At 36.2% G+C, this 19846-nt stretch overlaps 1 protein-coding gene across 22 annotated transcripts in view; it reads left to right on the forward strand.

The window, feature by feature from the left end:
• LOC138007451 (zinc finger MIZ domain-containing protein 1-like) overlaps positions 1–19846 on the forward strand; it is a 56764-nt gene that overhangs the window by 16889 nt on the left and 20029 nt on the right. For 7 of the 22 annotated variants that reach the window (XM_068854368.1, XM_068854369.1, XM_068854367.1 and 4 more), the window contains 4 exons: positions 14336–14520; positions 14742–14787; positions 15749–15808; positions 18050–18218. In XM_068854368.1, the coding sequence (XP_068710469.1) occupies positions 14336–14520; positions 14742–14787; positions 15749–15808; positions 18050–18218 (460 nt within the window). Of the gene's footprint in view, positions 1–4030; positions 4154–10846; positions 11081–14335; positions 14521–14741; positions 14788–15748; positions 15809–18049; positions 18219–19821; positions 19843–19846 lie in introns of those variants that run through there. The other 15 variants (XM_068854361.1, XM_068854363.1, XM_068854362.1 and 12 more) reach the window with 5 other exon arrangements.

Below are 19846 nucleotides of genomic sequence, written 5' to 3' on the forward strand. Positions count from 1 at the left end.
TTGCGTGGCCGTACACTTGCCACCTTCTCGCTGTTCTTGCCATTTTCGATGAGTTTCTGGCATTGAAATTGTTATGCTATTGTGAGAGAACTATGACCTGTGTGCACGGTTAGTGAGACTTAAAACAAAGGTGTCAGTGCCCATGAACGACTGATTTCTAAATTTGCTTAGGATTGTGCTTCGTTCTTGACATCGAATGGAATTACTAGATATCTCGCGCTATTAAACGGTTTTATTCGTCTTGTGTATGGAAGTATTTATATGCTATTGCACACAGTATTTGTTGAGTTTCCTCTGAGCCCGTTTGAATTAGTGGAAACGGTGTACACATAAGTGGAGTTTGCCTTTGTGTTAGGTTAGGAGAGAGTTGTAAACAGTTCTATTATGAATCTTTCGCTTCAAATGCGCGCTACATAAAAACTTTAAAGTTCTGAGTTTCAAATTGACTATTCATTATGTTTCTTTGCACGCGTGAATAATTAGTCACTAAATAAGAAAGCTAGGCCGCCTAATATCTGTTTCTGAAGTGAAATATATTGTGTAATCGAGCTTGGTGTGTAGTTTTCGCTGTGATAGTGGCAGTACACATCAACATATATAGCCGATTGTGTTTAGTAGACGACGGATTGGAAATTATTAAGATCCCTAGCTGTACCACTTAAGAGGGCTGTAGTTAAATTATTTAAAGAATTTTGTGGTTTCCATTCGTTTTATTGCTTTAAAATCAGCTAATTTTCCTTTCAAAACTCTTCTAAGGACGAGATTTATGACAAAAGGCTCTCTTCTGGCAAAACTCCTTTTATGCTAATGTCAGTGTTAATTTCGCTTCGTCTAGAAAATCATTTTAACCAAGGGCCGGTTATGTGTTAATTCTTTAATCATAATTCCACACTCGAATGCAGCTTATGACAGTATGGCGGAATCTTGAGCGTACCGAAGCATAAAATTGAATACTCAGAATTTTCGGACCGAAAACGAAGGTCTTTGATTTGATTTGCATGTCAGGCCATCGTCCTAAGCTGATTTGCATTTTAGACAAGTGTTAAAGCGCAATTTTGTTGAAGGATTTGTTTTATCTCAGATGGGAGGTCATCGAGTGAAGTTTTTCCAGAGAGACCTTTGTAGTTTGATCTGTGTTGCAGAGTACAGGTGTCGTGTTTCGAATGTGAAATCAACACGGCGAACTTACATGTACTTGTGTGAGCAACGAACGTGAATCTTCGCTGTCTTTTAAAGTTTTTTTCTTACCAAGGAGAACTTGTAGATGGGTCGTGCCAATACAGAACACGACTGTTTAGTTTTTCATTGAACACTCTCTTCGTCTCAGTAAATTCTGAAAATTCTCGGAATAGCTATCGAATACTTACAAGTCGGAAGGCTTGAAATTTAAAATGGTTTGTTCATGGACAGTTACGGAAACGTTTAGTGTTTTATGGTGATTTGTAACATTCGTTGAAATAATTTTAGATTCGACGTAAAGTAATGTTTAATGCAGTGCTATTCTATTCTTCCTCAATTTAAAATTCCTCAAATCAGTGTATTAACAGGTCGTTAGAGAATTGGTTCGATGAGTAGGATTCCTCCCGACGAATAAACCCCTCTAGAACCTAGAGAAATTGATATCGGAATTGTGAGCATGTAGTTTGATTTCAGTACGCTATTTGACTTTTTTAACGCCTACAGTGCAATTGTTGTGGACTTCCAGGAGGCCTTTTCTGTTTTTGTAGCTGGACTGTATTGACTGCAGGCCAAGTTTTGCTCTGTTCATGTAGACTAGGATATTCTTTCCATTGTTTTATCACAAAAAAGAAAAAAAAAACAGAGATACTTATTTCTTTGGTAGAACAAAAGTCTTGTGATACAACAAGAACTGAGTAATCATGACGCAACAAATTATTTTGCATGCTCAGCATTGAACTAGTTTTTCAGAATTACATCTGGATCTGCAAGGTATTTTGTTTCATGATAAAATTAGGTATCATCTGTTGCTGTCACCCAGCTACAGTATCTGGAACAGTTTGCACATGTGGTTTCCCTTGAATTTAAATCCCTCCCCATTCACTACCCACAAATCCTAAATGAATCCTGTTTTCCCTTGAAAATCCAGAATGACTCATTCCCTGTAATGGTTGTAAACATGTAGTTCCGTTGTGCAATGTAATCCTTGTGGTTAAGAGAGAGAGAGTGTTTGTTGCGTTGTGTTTTTAACCAAAGGCATATTATAGTATTTACATGTAAAGGGACTGCCAACTTTCCAGAAGTTTTCAAAACACTGATTTCTACCTCTGCTTACATTAATTTAAATACATGCAGTCAAATTTATGAAGGCAGCAAATGTAAATATCTTTTACTTCCTTAGCAGAAGTAAACCCTCACCTTACCACTAAGGATCAAGTGTTGTTTTGTTACATTGATCAAAATTAACAGGGATTTGAAAGTCAGTAAATGTCTATGTCAATGCCTTTTCTTCCTTTTCGTTAAGAGTCTGCTGCTGTTCTGTCAGTTCAAATGGCTTTCTTGTCTAGGAGGTCTTGGAGGTTTTCTGTGTTTATGCATGCTAGAAATAAGAGGAGGAAACCTTGAGGGAAGATGACTGAAGGGGCTGTTACTATGTACAATTTTAATTGGACTAGATCAGGCATGCCTCTCAAGATGTGGTTTAAGTGGATTAGGAATTACTTTGGTTCAAAGGTGTCTTTGTGCTGTTCTATCAGTAATTTGGAATTCAAATCCATATTCAGTCAACTGGAGACCACAGTATGAAGCTTCAGCAGAGTCAAAAATAAAAAAAAGAAGTCATTTACCCCAGTATTTTCCTCAAGCACTTATGAGCTATTGTGTAAACAACAAAGAGGCTTTACATTTTCATGTAAGGAGACTCTACCCTAAACGGTCCCTGAATTTCTTAGTTTCCTTTTACGTGTGCACAGTAAGACTGAGTGTTTACAGGATGAATGTATCCCATGTACTGTATATTTATTCATTCTTAGATATTCTCAAGTGATGTAGTATTCTGTCGTTAATGGCTTTTTGGTCTATCTTGATTTTTCAAGTGTAATCTATTTCCAAAGTTTTCAGCTGTGGTTTTCCACAAGAGCAATTATTAAACACAATCAGTAGAATTTACTGGAGGTACATATTGGCATAGACTGACTACAGTGTGCATATATATATATAATAATAATATTTAAATTTGGTCTTCGTTTAAAATTTTTTGAAACAGTTAATTTTGTAGTACAGTGTCATAATCTTGAACAAAGGAAAAATCACAATCAAATTAGTTTGAAAAAGTTTAATGCAAGGAAAATTTTTTATCCACAACACACAATATTACAATACTTGATATCTTTTCTGTACTAGGGATAGAAAATAGGTTGTTGACTCAGTCTTCCTGAGTAGTACTTTTCAGGAAACATTTTTCATCTAGAGTGTCCTGTTTCCTTGCCCTATTCTTCCTTAATTTGCACAACATATTGAAGTACTTGTATACTTGATCCTATTTTCAGTGAACAACACAACACAAACTTTATTTTGTATTTTTGTTGTAGAGCTTTGTATTTGTGACAGGCCTCTTGTAACCTAAATGAATTTATCAAGTGGTGTTAAGCAAGGCTCAGTGCTAAAACCTGTGGTTAATTTTACACAGGCTTTGACATTGTGCAATAGCCTTATATTATTGTGTAATTAGCTAAAAGCAAAATCTCAATATCTGCCCTTAAGTGTCATGTATAGGGACATTTTAGACTGTTATGTCTACTTGTCATGTAATATTGATAGTATTCCTGGTTATTGTGTTGCATCCTAGTTGACTTATGAGACTTAATTATTTGGTTTTTCTTTTAGTTCACACTTAAATGTACAGTGTACCCCTACCACATGTAGTACATCTGTATCCTCAAGGATAAACTTAAGTAGTAGAGCTTGAAGTTTGGCGTTATTCCTACTTCTAAACATAGTAACCAGCTCAATCGTATTTAGAGTGAACATACAACAGCTTTAACAGATCTTTACATTAATTTTGCAGTGCTGGAAATAACAGTCGGTCATCGGACATTGTCCGACCAAATTTTGAAAATGTCCGGCCAAATTCACATTATGATTGGACACGATGACCGAACATCTCACCAGCACATCTTGAGTTATCTTCTTCAAGGTATTGTCAGTAAGTAAATTATGTCCAGTCCAATTTGTCAAATGTCCGACCAAAATGAAGATTTGAAAGGACATAAATTATGTCCTGTGAATAAAGAAAAATTATTTCCAGCACTGATTTTGTGAAACTTATAGATGTGGTGCCCTTCATTCTCAAGTGGTTAGACCGTTATATGCTCTGCATTTGAATCGTACCAGAACTGCCAAGTTCATTTTGTCTTCTGTAGTTCTGAGTTCAACTCAGTGGTGCGTTATAAATAATAGACATCTGGTTGCTTCATACAATTGATAAATTGGCAGAAGAAAATTTCTTCGCTTTACAAAGTTATTGTCATGATTAGTACATGTACCTGTAGTCAAAGCACTGTTACTTTTCTTTTGTCAAAGACAGAAAGCCCGCAAAATGGTACCTACTACCATTTACATGTAAAACATTGGTATATACTGTAGAAAATATTTCCTTAACCCATTGACTCTCAGGGGTTCCTCATTGATGAGTAAAATCATCTGGCGTTAGACAGAGTAAAATACTAAGAATGGCTGGTTTAGGCCGGCTTGGAACTCAAAGGGTTAAAATGATCAGGTGATTGACAGCTAAACAGGATCAAGGGCGGAGGTCTCCAAAAATAATACCCAATATTGTTAAAGTTGTTTTAGTGTTTCGGCAATGAGAACACCTATTTTTTCAAATTCTAACGAGAAAGAGGTTGCCTGTGAGACTGTTTTGTTTATTTGAATTACACATCCTACGAGGATTGGTCTGCTTACTTTTCTGTACTTTTCATGTACTGTACTTATGTTTTTGCGTATGTTCAAATTTTTTTTAGTTGTATGGTGATGAAAACCAGTCATCAAAAACTTAGGTGTAAAGGAAAACCAGTAATCCTCAAATGGTTTTTAGAAAATCCTAGTCACCTGCTGTCGATAGGCTTTGAACTCTCAAGTTGTCGAACAACTGGTAACAATTTTGGATCCCTGCTCACTTACATTGGAGGCCTTCATTGTGTTTTACATACATACAGTATGTATGTATTTTTGTAAATAACCTTACAAATAAGTGTTTTTCTTCTTTCTGTGCAAAACAGGTTCAGCAGCAACAGTAATTTGTTTGTGGTTTTATATCATTTTTGTCTGTTGTACGTGTACAGTACTACAAACGTTAATGTGAAGGTCTCAGCAGTTTAGTGTCCTGTTCCTTTTTTTCTGGGACTAACATGATGTTTTTGTTTGTCGTATTGTCATATTTTTAAAGTAAATGCGTTCAATTTCCAATCTCATACATTGTTACATAACAACAACAAAGGAGTATTAGTAACAAATGATTTTGTAGTATTTGAACTCTCATTGGGTGCATTCAATTCAAATTAGAGATATTTGAATCAAGTTTCTTACAAGCGTACATGTAATTCTAATGAAATACTTGGTACGTAGTCATCCTAGCAATTTACCCAGAAAAAGAAATTGCAGAAGGTTATGGTTTGCATCGTAGGATTATTTATTTTATTTTCAACTGGCATCATTTAGTTTTATTAACTTTTCAAATGTGCACCTGTATATTTGTCCTGTCAATCATTTTCCTGAAGCATACAATTATATTCCAGCTGTTACTCACTGTGGACCAATAAAAGCAGGAGTTGTTTCTGTCATGTCAGCTATGCATTGTTCTCACGTTAAAATTTGTTAAGCAAATGTCTTAAACATCTTCTTGGTGTTCAAATTTGAATGGAAAGATTCAGTCTGTTTTCTGTTATGTCATTAAGGGGATCACCAGAACAGAATAGCTTTATCTGTTTTTGAGGTAATTCATTTCTAAAAGGTTTGATGGGATTTAGAGAACATTCAACAACTGTACAGTGATTTTGTCTTGGGTCATGTCTTTTGGATCAGAACAGTCACTAGCTTCAGGTTTTGTCTGTTAGTGATCAAATAATTATGGAAAAATCATTTCCTTTGGGATAGTTCAAGGCAAAGTTTTGTACTGTAACTTAATCATCTCTGTTAGTTTGTCCTCTGCTTATAATCAGCACTCGAGAACCAGACTGGCTGTGCCTTGTAAATGATGTTTCTTTGACCTCATGCTTCACTATGGCTCCTCTAGTTACCAGGTGCTGATGTTTCCTTAAGGAGTCAAACATTAAGGTACTTTGCATTATTTTAAGCAGCTGTGTACTAATTTTCAATTCATCATGGTCTACCTTCCCTACACTGTGTAGCTTGTTTGCGCCATTGATGAGCAAAATCAATTACCTGTGGTTAAACAGAGTAAAATCATTCTAGACTATACTGTAAGTGACTCAAAAAGGAGCAAAGGTTTTAAGTCGACGTTAAATGTCCACACTTTTCTGAGGGTTTGTCAAACTACATGTACATTTGAAATTTGTCAGTGTTTGGTTTTCATAAGCAAAACATTTAGTTTATGGAGCATTTATATATTGATTGTGATTTGCAATGAGTGCTTTGAGGTTTGCAAAAAGGAAATGTTTGCTGTACTTTTAAAAGAAAAAATTGCCTTTGGTCCATAAAATCAAGTAACTATGCTTACACTGTAAGTTACAGTTTTTCTTGTTTTCAACCCCCCCCCCCCCCCCCCCTACTGTTCTTTTTCCCCTAGCAGTGAAAGCAATGCATTAGTTCTATAGGGGTAGAAATGGCAATTTACACTCCATAGAGAACTAAAAAAAGCTTAGATGTAAGTGTAAGAGGGCAGGTGCTGTGTGCAAGGGTAACAACTGAGGAGGCTTTCAGTGTCCAGATAAGCAGTCCACCTGTAGCCAATCCATGCTAATCACCAGTAAAAACAACACAAGATATATTACGTAACCAGAATGTTAGAGAGAGAGGGAAGCAAAGAAAGCTAGGTAGCAGAAAGGCACTTGGCATTTCCCACATTATCTAACCTTCCCATAGACAAATGGCTCTGCAGAGATCTATGGAATGCTTATCATTATTTTTGTTGGAAAATTCCTTTGAAAGGAAGATGCCCATAATGGAAAAGTAATGATGTTAATAATGTAATTCTAATATTACTACTACTACTACTACTACTACTAAGAATGATGATGATGACAATGATAACATGGTATCTGACAGGATGCGGTGACGCAGATCCGCATAATTCCCTAACCCGCATCCTCCACATAATTACGATATTTTCCGCATAAAACTGAAGAAATGCCTGATATTAGTGATAAAGCAGCTGCTTACCATCCTCACAAACACCAAAAGCCAAAGAAATTGACTACTTTGAAATGCTTATTTTCCTTGACATTGAGGAAGACACGCCATTTCGTTCGCAAGGTGAAAGTTCTTAAGCAGTTTCCACACATTTTTCGGCAATGAACCTGGACTCTAGTTAATTAAACCGTTTTCATAACATACCCTAGGCTCAAAATTTAAAAAAAAAGATGCAACAAGGTATGGAAATTTAGCCACAAGTTATAGTAGCAAATTAAATTGCATCATTTGTAAAAGTAGCGACAATCATTGTGATGAAGTTGTACAAAACAAAGTAGGAGCCCACAATACGTATGTGTAAAAAACCGCTGAAAATGATGAATGATTGAGGGAATGGATCGTGGTTCAACCACATCACAATTTTGCTCCATCTGCAAATTGAAACAAAATTCATGACGAGAAGCAAAATACATGTACATTGGACAGGCCTGCCTAATTATTAGTTCTATAAATGTTTAAATTTCTGCATAATCAACGCATGTTTACGCATAATATGGCCGCAAATTTCCGCATAATCTTTAATTTCTTTTCTGCATCCTATCAGAAGCCCTGTCAGATAATAATGCATTGTATCCCAAGAAGTCAAGGGCAAGTGGTCTATTTTGGGGTCACTGTAAATCAAATTAAAGCAAATCACATCAAAATTAACTAGAGCAGATGTAATCAAAATGTGGTCTCAGTTTTAAAGGTGAAACTTACTCAATGTGTCTTTTGTGACATGACAATACATTGGGCTACTACGTGGTGTAAGCCTCGCACAAAACAAGAGCACAGAAAACGTCCCGAGAACCATCTTAAAACTTTTGTTTAGGCCTAATTAGGCCTAAGATTGGCTTTTATACCTGTTTAGGATACTTTCTGTATTAACCTTAGGCCTAGTGGTTTTGTGTGCTCTCGTTTTGTGCAAGAGCATAGAGTGAATGTGGTTTTCTTGGTTTTGCCCATTGACTCCCGGTTGACGAGTAAAATCGTCTGGCATTAGACAGAATTAAGTCTGTTTACTGTCTCACTCCCAGGAGTCAATGGGTCAACATTGGCCTTAAAATCACTGTTTCTGGAGTTAGAGCCATAAAAAAATAATTCGACTGAGCTGTCAATTGTGAGAAATTTGGCGTCATTCAAGAATTTTGATGAGATCACAACCCTACAGTAAATGGTTTCAGAGAAAAATTCTCCTCAATGCTCTTAAAGATGAGTTGACATTACAACCTGCAGTAAGTTAAGCCTAATTTTTTTTATTGGTTAATCAGTGTTTTTTGATTGTTCATGTTTAAGCATTCAAAACTACATGTACAGTATGTCCCCTCCATTAATGGAAATACATGTACAGCTGTAAAGAAAGCAAGCTACATGTATTTCTTGGAATTCTGTTCTGAGAAAAGAAGGCAAAGGGATAGATTTATCAACAACAATAACAAGCATTTTTTATTTGCCAGAGATAATGGAGACAATTATTACAAGGTAATATACCGTATTTACCCATGTATAACACGTGTACCTGTATAATATGCACCCCAATTTTGAACTGCATTTTGAAAAAGAAAAGTTGAAGCAGAAAACAGAGGAATTGTTCAAAACTTGTGTGAAGAAAACCCTTTTCTGGATAAGAAAATTTGTTCCGCTACTTGCAACAGTAAATTAAGTAAGCCTATGTAAACTGTTTAAAAACTGAAACCTTTATGCAAACTCTAACTCGTAGTCACAATCAAACAGTCCTCTTGAGCTGCTCTCTCGCACAAGATTCGTCATTGACACATTCATCTTGTTGTCTGTCCACAAGATCATCTTGTGTATCATCAAGGTTGTTTATTACTCCATACTTGACAAAATACAACTCAATCATCTCTTCAGGATATTATGCTGCAATGCAGCAGTGATCCACAAAGGATGATTTCTTCCGAAGGATTCTTTTGGTGGCCATCGATTCCATCTGCCATCCTAACCCTATCTTTAAATAGTTTATTTAAAGAAACATTAATTAAGGGGCGGCAAAACTGAAGTCATTCCGCCAAGCATTACCGGCAAATAATTATTGGTGTTTTCTCTGCGAATGCTACGTTCATGCTTTCAGTCACATGAGCTTCGAAAGCATGAATAAGCAGGCTTCTTTGTCTTCCCAGTCCTCCATGTGGAGAATGCCAAACTCTTCGGTTGAAGCTTTATCGAAGCCATTGATCGAGGATTGAGCACACACGTTTATGGGATAGCAGGTCAAAGAGTGTGGCACTTCATGTAAGCTACATGTTTTACCAATACAGAAACAAACCTAAACATTCATTGAAGCTAACCTAAGGCCTAAAAACTCTTGTTTAGGTCTAATTAGGGCTAGAAGGTTAGCTTTAAATAAAAGTTAGGTTTGTTTCTGTATCAGCAAAACATGTATCTTACAAGACATCCTACACTCTTCGACTGATGTCCCATAAACGCATGTGCACGATCCTTGAACAACGCCTTTAATATACATGTAGCTTCACCCAAACTCTTCATTCCTTCGGCATCCATCAAAAAACCTACTTAGAATGGAAACAAACTAGACGAGCTGAGTAGTTATTATCCATACAGCATCTTTAATAGACTTACCGGTACTGGGTAAGACCAGGAAAGAAGAGTGTAGTTTTATAATTTTGTTGTGGTTGTTCTGGTGCATTATATAATGCAGTCCTTGAGTCTTATTGCTCAATAAATTACCTTTTCACGATTTCAGCTTGGCTCCCATGCTGATTCTTATCAAGTACAGTTGTAGACACTGAGTGGCTTGAGGGTGTGACAGTCATGTTGGTTATATGGTGTGGGAGTTTGAGTTGTGGGTTACAGCAGGTATTGTGCTATGCTTCTTTGGAGAATGAACAGCACACGGCACAGCTGAGTAAACACCTAATGTATAATAGGTTTTCACGCATCGGTAAGAACCAAACCCCTTAAAAGATCAAAGTTATCATAAGACTTTGTGTGGTATTCAGTGTTTGCAGGTTTTTTGACATGCCTGTAGTGATGGGTGGTGTGTATTTATTGTCTCTGTGGTGTGACTTGTTGATTTCAAGGTGCTGGATTGGTGTTTTCACAGGTGGTTGCTCTGATCATTGTACCTGCACTGGTTTGACAAGAAGATATCTTCACTAATCAGATTTAAAGAAGCAGAATTTGCAAACAAGGACTTGGGCTTCTGGTTATTAAATCTTAATGTCCTGTCTAGGACTTGGTTCAATACTTGAACCCAATGCATTTAAAAAATAAACAAAAATAATAAAAAAAGAACTCAGTAGCAGATGATAAATTTACAAAGAAAACATTCCCTTTGGGGGTAAGGAAATAAACTGTTAAAATTTCTTCATTACTTATTTTAGAAGCTGGGATAAATCCTTTCACAAACTAAAAACTTAAAGCGATCAATTATTTATTGCTGAAACTCTTAAAGCATGAAAATTTTAAATCTAACCAAGTGTTTTCCTTACTCTGTTAGCTCTCTCCCAAAGCTCATAACACAGTGGTGTTTTAGCAAGCTTTGGTTACACCTGGACGACATACCTCTCTGTTGTATTTCCTCAATTCCAAGTGTTCATCATGGGAGATTTTCCTCTGAGCGGCCTGGGCGATTTTAATGGCAAGGCTATGGGTGATTTGGATGATGGTCTTTTCTACGGAACAGCAACAGTACAGAGTCAACCGCTAGATGCCCAGCATCTCACCCAGAACAGTAATTTCACTTTTGCTTTTGACATAATTAATCTTTATTAATTTCAAATTAAGTTTGATATAAACCTTATAAGATTTTCAAAACTACTACATGTAGTTGTACAGTAAACATGAATTGCTACATTAAAAATTGTTGACCTAAATAAATTTAACTGAAAGTCAATACCATCATTTAAAATTGAAACCAGTGATGTTAATGTCAAAATGTTGAGCCAATAACTTAAAATTGTCTTGGAAAATATTTTTCTCACTGTTCCAGGCTGTCATAAGAAGATTTACACATGTAAGCCAGCAATTTTTTTTTCTATAACAGAAGGAAAAAAGTGAATTATTACTGTTTATTCTAAGAGCAAATCTAAGGTAATAAAATTATATGTAAATTCCTAAAATAAGAGACTTTTTGAAATTAACCTTACTGATGATGTATTAAACATACATGTAGCTAAGGCTGTCATTTGGATGGATTTTGAAGAACTTTTGAAGCTGGCTACAGAAGGATAGTAGCCACTTATTTTTAACTGTGAGTTAAAAAATTGTTTCGGTCAATGTCAAAATTACAAGTGGGTGCACTGGACTGCCCAACACTTAAAGAACACCAGTTGTCCGTATGTGTGATGCAAAGACTAGGTGTTTTGATTATAAACATAAAATTTCGCTTTCAAATTGGTAAATGGGTTTTGCTGTTATATAAAGGCGGAGTCAACAACACTGAAGACATGACACTTCATTTCGTATTCATTGTCATCCTCATTATGCACAGTACAATGTAGATGGAAACCATAACTGATAAAAGTTTATTTTGTTGCCTTAATTTAAAATGATCTTATTACATTTTGGCAAATTCTTCCAAGGCTAAGTTATATTTTCATTTGGAGACTTTGTTGTTCATAGTGTTTTGCAGCAAGGTCAGCTGCATGTACTATTAAATTCATTCATGGGTATGTAAACAGCTTTCATTAAACTTCAAATGAAGTAAAAGTGTTCTTTCAAAACTTATGGTTGTGAAAAAAGTATGTTCTTAACAGAGAAATAATTCTTGTGTCTCTTCCTACTTACATGTACATGTACACTGAAGGAATAGACGTTTTTTAAGTTGATGCCACAATGGTGACTTTAGGCTCAAAAGATGACAAATGAGCAGTTGTAGGCTTTTTTGTGACTCAGATTCAAAGCTAAATTTACATACAAAGCCTGAACTCACAATGGATCATGATATTATTTGTTTGGTTTCCAGGGAATTGAACACTGAAAGGGAAGTAAATTGTTTTAATTTATTTTTTTGTATACAGTATTTTACATTAACTCTGCTAGTTCAACCATTACCTAAGGACGTTTCTAAGTGTTTGAAAGTGGTAAAGAGAGAAAAAGCAAGCTCTCAGTTGCAGTCCTGTCTGTCAAAGCCAAGTCGCGAAGGCAGTCCAAAGACAATAACCGGCTTGTGGCCAGTGAATTATTCAAGACCAGTGGATAACAAAGACCATGTGTTATTTTCTGTTCTGTCTCTACCTATTTCCTGTTTGGCTCAGTTTAAGTGAAAGATTGGGGTTGATTGACAAATTAACATCTCATGCAGGTGAATGAAATTGTGGTAGTTCCAAAAGCCTCTTCCCTTGCTTTGTTTTGTGACAAACATTGTTTGGTTTTGCATTTCTTGCTCCCACTATAATCCAGCTTGTTGGGCTTTATTTGCATAATTTTTCATAGTTTGTGCACTTTGACAATTTTCATGCAAATTTGCAGAGACTCTGACATGCTTGTCTAAGGATTAAGTGCTTGCATTTCTTTTCTTAAGGTAGATATTGACATTGCATGCCAGCTGGAGTTTGATGCTGTCCTAGGAGTGGTTTGAGAAGCCATTTTCAATTTCTTTTCTTTAACTGTGGTGAACCCTATGCTTGGCAATGTGGCCTTTGTTTGAATTTACAGTGTGTAGCGCTTGTGACTAACTTAATAGTTTGTACATGATTTTATGTTTTTGTTGTCAGCTTTGGAACTTGACATTTAAAAACAATCACTATGGCAGTTAAAGTTATGTAGAGGCTGCATTAAGCTGTGTTCCCTAAGTTTTAGAAATGGCATAGGACTCGTTTTGCAATTGCGTGTTCAATTGTCCTGCACAATAGATTTCCTTTGTGATTATGCCAGCTTAAACTGTTTAATTATGATGTTCCAAGAGATTAAGTGTATTGAAAGAATAATTGTCATTGTTTATCAGATGTTTAGACATGAGTAAGTTTTGTTTAGGTGATATTTTCCTCTTGTGCTGGCTCATAATGTTGTATCATGTTACACTTTAAATATTTTCCTGTTTGCCTTTTATTATGGTTACTGGGATTCTTGGAACTTGCTGACCTCTTATTGTTTGTTGATACAGTATTCATTAGGGGGATCTATTAATGGCTTAAAATATTATTTTGTTTAATGTTAATTAGACCAACTAAATATGAACAATTTTGTTGTGGCAATTTTACCATGCATGCTCACGAAGCTGGTAGGGCTAATGAGCACAAATGGTAAACAATTATTGCCTGATGGCTTTTGTGTCTGAATCCTATTTTAACTTCTTTTTTAAAGAGGAAGGCAGTACCAACTGTTTTAGGAACAGATCTTTTGTAAAATCAGTGTTGTAAAAACTGCCATAGATGTAGAAAACATCTCTGCAAAGTGACAAGCAGAGCTGTTTCAAGCTAGAGTTGATTAATTTGCTGTGAACCTCAGGTGAAGTGCCTTTATGCCAGAAAATTCACTTTATCATAGCAGAGTGTCATTTCCTTTTGGCCCTTTTCCACCCTCTTTCCGTTTTAGCTTGTGGAGAGCTATCAGGATGGTTGGCGAATCAGGCTGTCAGGCATAAACATGAATGGAAAATTTGTAATCGATTTCTGATCGTCTCAAGTTCACCAGGCACATTCATGCATGCATTAAGTGGTTGTTAAGGCAGCAGGCGCATTCATTCATTCGTTAAATGCTCTTATTCGGCTACCAACGAAGGACGTTCAATATGTCACATGATATTTCGGTGTTTGGTACATGTCTTCTGTTCAGCATCTTACATGTACTTACTCCATGATCTTACCACAGGATACTTTTGATTATTAATTTAACAGTTAGTGTGAAGCGGCTTGTTTATGATAGCTAGGACATTATTATCTAGAAATTCTTTACTGTACTAGTTAATTTCTTAATTTTAACTTATTCTTCATAGCTATCCCTGTAATTTTTGTTGAGAAAATTTAAAATAAATATGGTTTCCTAGGTGCTGGAATGAGCCTAAGCATGGAGCGTCATATTCAGCAAACCAATGAAAGACTTCAGTGCATCAAACAGCACCTGTCCACACCACAGGGGTTTCAGACATCTGCCAGAGAACTGTTGGAGTGGTGTGGGGATGTGCGAGCTTTTCAAAGAGCCTTTGAAAGTAACTTGATGGGGTGCCTCACGGTTAGTTGTAACTTATAATAATTGTACTTTTAACGACTTCTCACACATGTACATGTAGCTCTTGAATTTGTCTCAAGATTTCCAAGATAGTGTCTTGATACAGTACACAATGTACTTCTACATTGAAAAACCACCGCCAATTCATTCTTTAACATGTTGTCTTGTTTTGTGGTAGTGAACTTAGATCTTGAACTGCCTCAGACTTTTCGTTTGCTTTTAAGGTTGTGAGTCAAGTTGCAGCAAACCCAGGCTACGATTTGGATTTAGGTAAACATCATTTCGTTTTAAAATGTAATTTCATGACTATCAGGACAGAGTTTTGCTTGCTGAATAGGTACACCAGTGAGGTGTTATTTTGCTGGAGATCTTAACCCATTGATGCCTAACTGCCCATCATTGATAAGTAAAATTGTCTGGTGTTAAACAAGGTAAAATCTATTAAGCCATTAACTCCCAGGGTTTCCCATTGACGAGTAAAATCGTCTGACGGCCGGTTTGGACGTCAAAGGGTTAATTAAGGCCCTGTTTACAAGGAGGGTGGGTAACCCTAGAAGCTAGGGTTACCCCTGGTGCTAGGGTAACCCTTTTGCTTGTAAACCCCGGGCCTTTGACCTTCCTGCTAGGGTAGGTAACCCTAGCAGTAGGGTTACCCTACACAATGTACCTGCTTGTAAACAGGGCCAAAGTCTCACTCCTAGGTGTAAGTGGGTTGAGGGATACATGTATCTTTACGTAATTTTTGATTGGATATTGAGGTTGTTAAATCTGGAGATTCTTTCTTTAATTCGGCAAAGAGTTACAGCCCCCCACCCCACTTCCCTCCTCCCCCCTCCTACCCTTCTCCCATAAGTAGTGCGGAGCAGAGATTCCAGAGTTTTTGATAACCAGGAAGAATAGTTTTTTTTGGTGGACTTTCATCAACTGAAAAGCTATTCAATCACACAATGTAGTTTACTTGTATATTATAACAGGAGTGAGAGGGGCATCTGACAGCAACAGTTATGCAACTTTGAAAGTTGAAATCATTTTGATTCTCAAAACATTGGAATAATAAATTATTCTTAAGGCAAAGGCAAAGATCCTGTAAAACAAATAACACACTTTTCATGTGAGGGCTCCCAGTCTATGGCTAAGGTGAATAGACAGAAAGCAATTAAACTAACTGGAAAGCATAGGTTTTCTTACTAATGATCATTTTTATTGCCGTACCTGATCTCTTTCCCTTTAGGCTATAGACTTCTAGCTGTTTGTTCTGCACATAGGGACAAATTCACTTCAAAATCAGCAAGTGAGTTTCTTCGTAATTTTCATGCTATAATTATGTGCTCTGTTTAGTGTTGTTGTAAGGGTTTCAGCCGTTTGTTTCCAGGGTTCAACAGTAATGGTGGCCAAATACATGTGGTCAGTGGTCATAGTCTAGGAGAAATTTGGTCTTGGCTGGAAGTTGGCTGGAAGTTTATTGGCTGCTGGAGAACCTCGAGGAAACGCGATGAGGGGAGTTTGAAGCGCATCAGCGTCTCGTCCATGTTGATGCGAGACAAGGGGTAACAAATGTATGACAAAGGGGTGAAACTGCATAATCCATTAACGGCAAAACCTATTAAAACAAATGAAAATACATGTGAGAGTAACATTCAAGCTGCGCAGATTCTTTACTTAGTTTTGACAGGCACTGTTAATTAGTTATCACAACATCTCAAACTGACCAATTGGAAGCGTCTGTTCCCACGCACTGGAAACAAACTCATGTGCAATTTAACAATTTCAACACGAGTGGTTCAAGCAATTGTTATTTAAATCAAAGAATTACTCACCTTGTTCTCTTTGTTCGGTAAACCACTCCTGACCAGTATCTGCTGGTGCAGCTCAGCAAACTTTGGAGTGAAGCGACCCATGGTTATACGGTCCACGTTTGCCAATTTGACCAGTATCTGGAGACTATACTGAAGGCTCAAGTTTAGAGTTTATTGAGGTGGCTGTACTCCAGCTAGTTTACAGTGCACATATTTGATATTGAACATCCACGTTATGGTCAATTGACACCTGTTAAAACAAGGTATCTGCTGACCTTATCATGTTTAGAGCTCTTCGAGGTCAGCATTTCTTTTTTTTTAAAGTCGACCGCTGACCAGGTGCTGGGTTTTGATTGGACTAAAGGCTCAAGCCAGGTTATCTTATTGCAAGAATATGTGAATAACTGGGAGCTCTGCTCATAGGCTTGCTGACTCTATCAATCGTTACATTGTATGAACAGTTAAAAGTACACTTCACTTTCTACTGTTTTTCGATTATTTTTCTGCATATTTTTCTGATGTTTAAAACATGATACCGATCCCATGAACCAAAGCAATAAACTTTAATATCTGTAAGTTGTTGGTTGAATGATTATAAGACAGAAGATTAATGATTTCCCTCTGCTGCCTCCTTCCATTACACTGTTTAATAATTAGTTTAACCCATCGACTCCGGGGGGTTTCCCATTGACGAGTAAAATCGACTGGCGTTAGACAGAGTAAAACAACAAGTATGGCCGGTTTAGGGGTGATTGGGTTAATTATTGATGAGTTGAAATCTCTTGGATTTTGTGAATTATAGTGACAAGAAACTCCAAACTTGAACGTTGCATATCCACATCAGAGTTTGTCTGAAAACTTTCAATTGTGAAATAATTAGTGTTCTCAGGACTTCAGATAAAATGCAATGTTCAGTCTGTTAAAATTTGTCCATCACAAAGAGGTCTAGGGAATAGACCAGTTTCATATTATTATTTCATATTTCATAATTTTAACTTGCCAATAGCTTCAACATGATTGTTCCAGTCCAGCCATGAAACACAAAACTGTTTATTTTGGCAAATTACTGAAAATTTTCAAACTACGTTGTAATGTTCTAATATTTAAAGAATGCTTAAATTGACGAAAATTACAGAATTGAAGGCAACCCAACCAAAGTCATGCATGATCATTACGTCATCTTGTATTCAAGTTCAAGAATATCTCAGCAACTAAACGTATTACACAAGAGATCAAACTTGTGATTTGGTTGATATTTGCTTGCAGTATGTTGTATTTACGTTTAGCTTAGCTAATCTAACCAGTGCGTGTACTTTTCACTTGAAAGGTGTTAAGTATTGAGTGCATCAACACTCTTTAAAGTGTCGTTAAGATTTTGCCTTGAAAGTGAAAAAAAAAAAATTAGCATGATAGTACTGCCCACTTGTAACTTTAAAAATATTTATGAAAATGGGATGTTTTTAGGCTTAAATTGCAGGGTTGCCAGTGGAAATCGACATCTTTGTTTTGTTGGCAAAGTGTGTCATTTGGACTATTCCTACACAAACTGTTGCATTTTCCAAGACCTTTATTTAATTTGAAATACAATGATAACTCTGGCTTGATCTGCTTAGAAAAAGAACCTATTCAGCTGAACAGGGTAATTAGCCCAAAAAGACATTATTTATATTTAATTCTGTGCAAACACTCAGCATAATATATTGGCACAATATTAATTGTGTGATCAATATTTTCAGGTATGTTAGGTGTCTGGTGTGAAGACCTTGGCAGGCTTCTTTTGTTACGACACCAGAAGCAAAGGAATGATACACAGAAGACAGGAGGATACCATGGTGGCCCAGCTAACAAGCTCACACAAATGAACCAGCTGAATCCAATGAATCAGTTAAACCAGCTTGCCAACAAGTATGTTTAATGTTTCACAATTTCTTTTGTTCATGAGCCTGTATTAGATTGTGTTGTTGTGAATTCATTGCTGTCAAGACTCTTTCTTGTTCTCTCTTTAATGTAAATTTAAGTAAGCCATAAACTTGTGCCACTGGTTGTGCACCAATTTGTGATGAACTGTTTCATTTTTTCTTGTAATAAAACAATCTTTATCAACCACATTGGTATATTTCCTTTTTCTCATGAAGGCCGGTAATTGGAATTATCATAGAATGATTGTCTTGCATGTAGTTTGCATTTTCAACGAAAATCTAATGCACTCCTTTGCAGCCACAGCAACAGCATGGTGTGCAGTTTAATAGACTAACAAGTTGGTGTTTGTGGTAGCTGTTGTGTGGATTGCCAAAGTGGACACAAGAAGACTTAAGCCATTGGGCACAGAAAAAAGATTGCTGTGTTCTTTTGAACTAATTATTTTTCATTGTTTAAACGTGATGAAAATTATCTTAATCTTAATAGGTGCATATTTCATTTAGGAGAATCCTGCAACTTAAAGGTGGTGAAAAGTCATTGTTTTATGCAAAAGAAATAACTTGTTCAAATTGACATGATCTTGGAAACATGTTAAGTACATAATCAGCATGCGCATGTCACATGATCATAGCAAGGAAGGATAGGATGTTATCTTAAGCCTTATGAATTTATGGGCTTTAATCTGATAATTTAACTCATGATCTAACTGCACATGTAAGCTGTCATCCAAGATCATTTAGTTATTGTTACCTGTAGAGGCAGGATGATGATCAGAAACTCTTTTAACTTTGGAGAATATTAGTTAATATGCAAATTGATCAGACGTTGGACGACAAGTCTTTGCACAAACCAATATTTCTTGCTATTGATTTGTTGTACATTTTTAGCTCTGATATAGTTTGACATCTGGTAAGTTCCTCTGTAAAATATAATTGATATTGGTTAAAAAATCAGTTGTGGTAAATACAGTACTACTATATAATGTGAAAATTATAATTATTTATTCTCCAGCAGTTTAGGTTTGCACTATTAGAGCAGGAAAGTTTGGAAAGTTACTGTGCATTTCTGGTTGCTTGTGAAATGCATTTTCTGTGCTGTTTCTAAAGGGAATCAAGCCAAATAATTATCAAATAATTATCCTTTTAGTGGTTGCGAATCTATCTTGCAAGTGTGAAGTGATTTTAGAAAAAGCTTGTTTAAGTTATTACACCAATTTGGCCTTAATTGCTAACACATACACACTATTAAGTGGCTTAATACCATCACTTAATTTAATGTCCCATTGGTGTAAATGTATGGCAAGAAACTCGCCAATGATGCTCCACTTAATTGTACCTTAATCAACAATGACATTCATTAAACATTTATGTTCTGCACTTGGACTACTAACAGCAACCTTAAAGTGTTTTTAAACAATACAATGCTAAACTAAAATTATCAAATTTTACTCAACAGCCAAAATTTAGCCTGAAGCATATGCTCTGAGCCTTTTTTGGACCCAATATATATATTTGTAACCCCCTGAATTCTTCATTGTAAAATGACTTGGGAAAGGCATCAAATCTAAAAAGCACCTTTTTTCTTGCAGAAAGGCAAAAAACAGTCAGATGTAA

The sequence above is a fragment of the Montipora foliosa genome, chromosome 6, assembly GCF_036669935.1.
Source record: "Montipora foliosa isolate CH-2021 chromosome 6, ASM3666993v2, whole genome shotgun sequence".
NCBI classification, from domain to species: Eukaryota; Metazoa; Cnidaria; class Anthozoa; order Scleractinia; family Acroporidae; genus Montipora; species Montipora foliosa.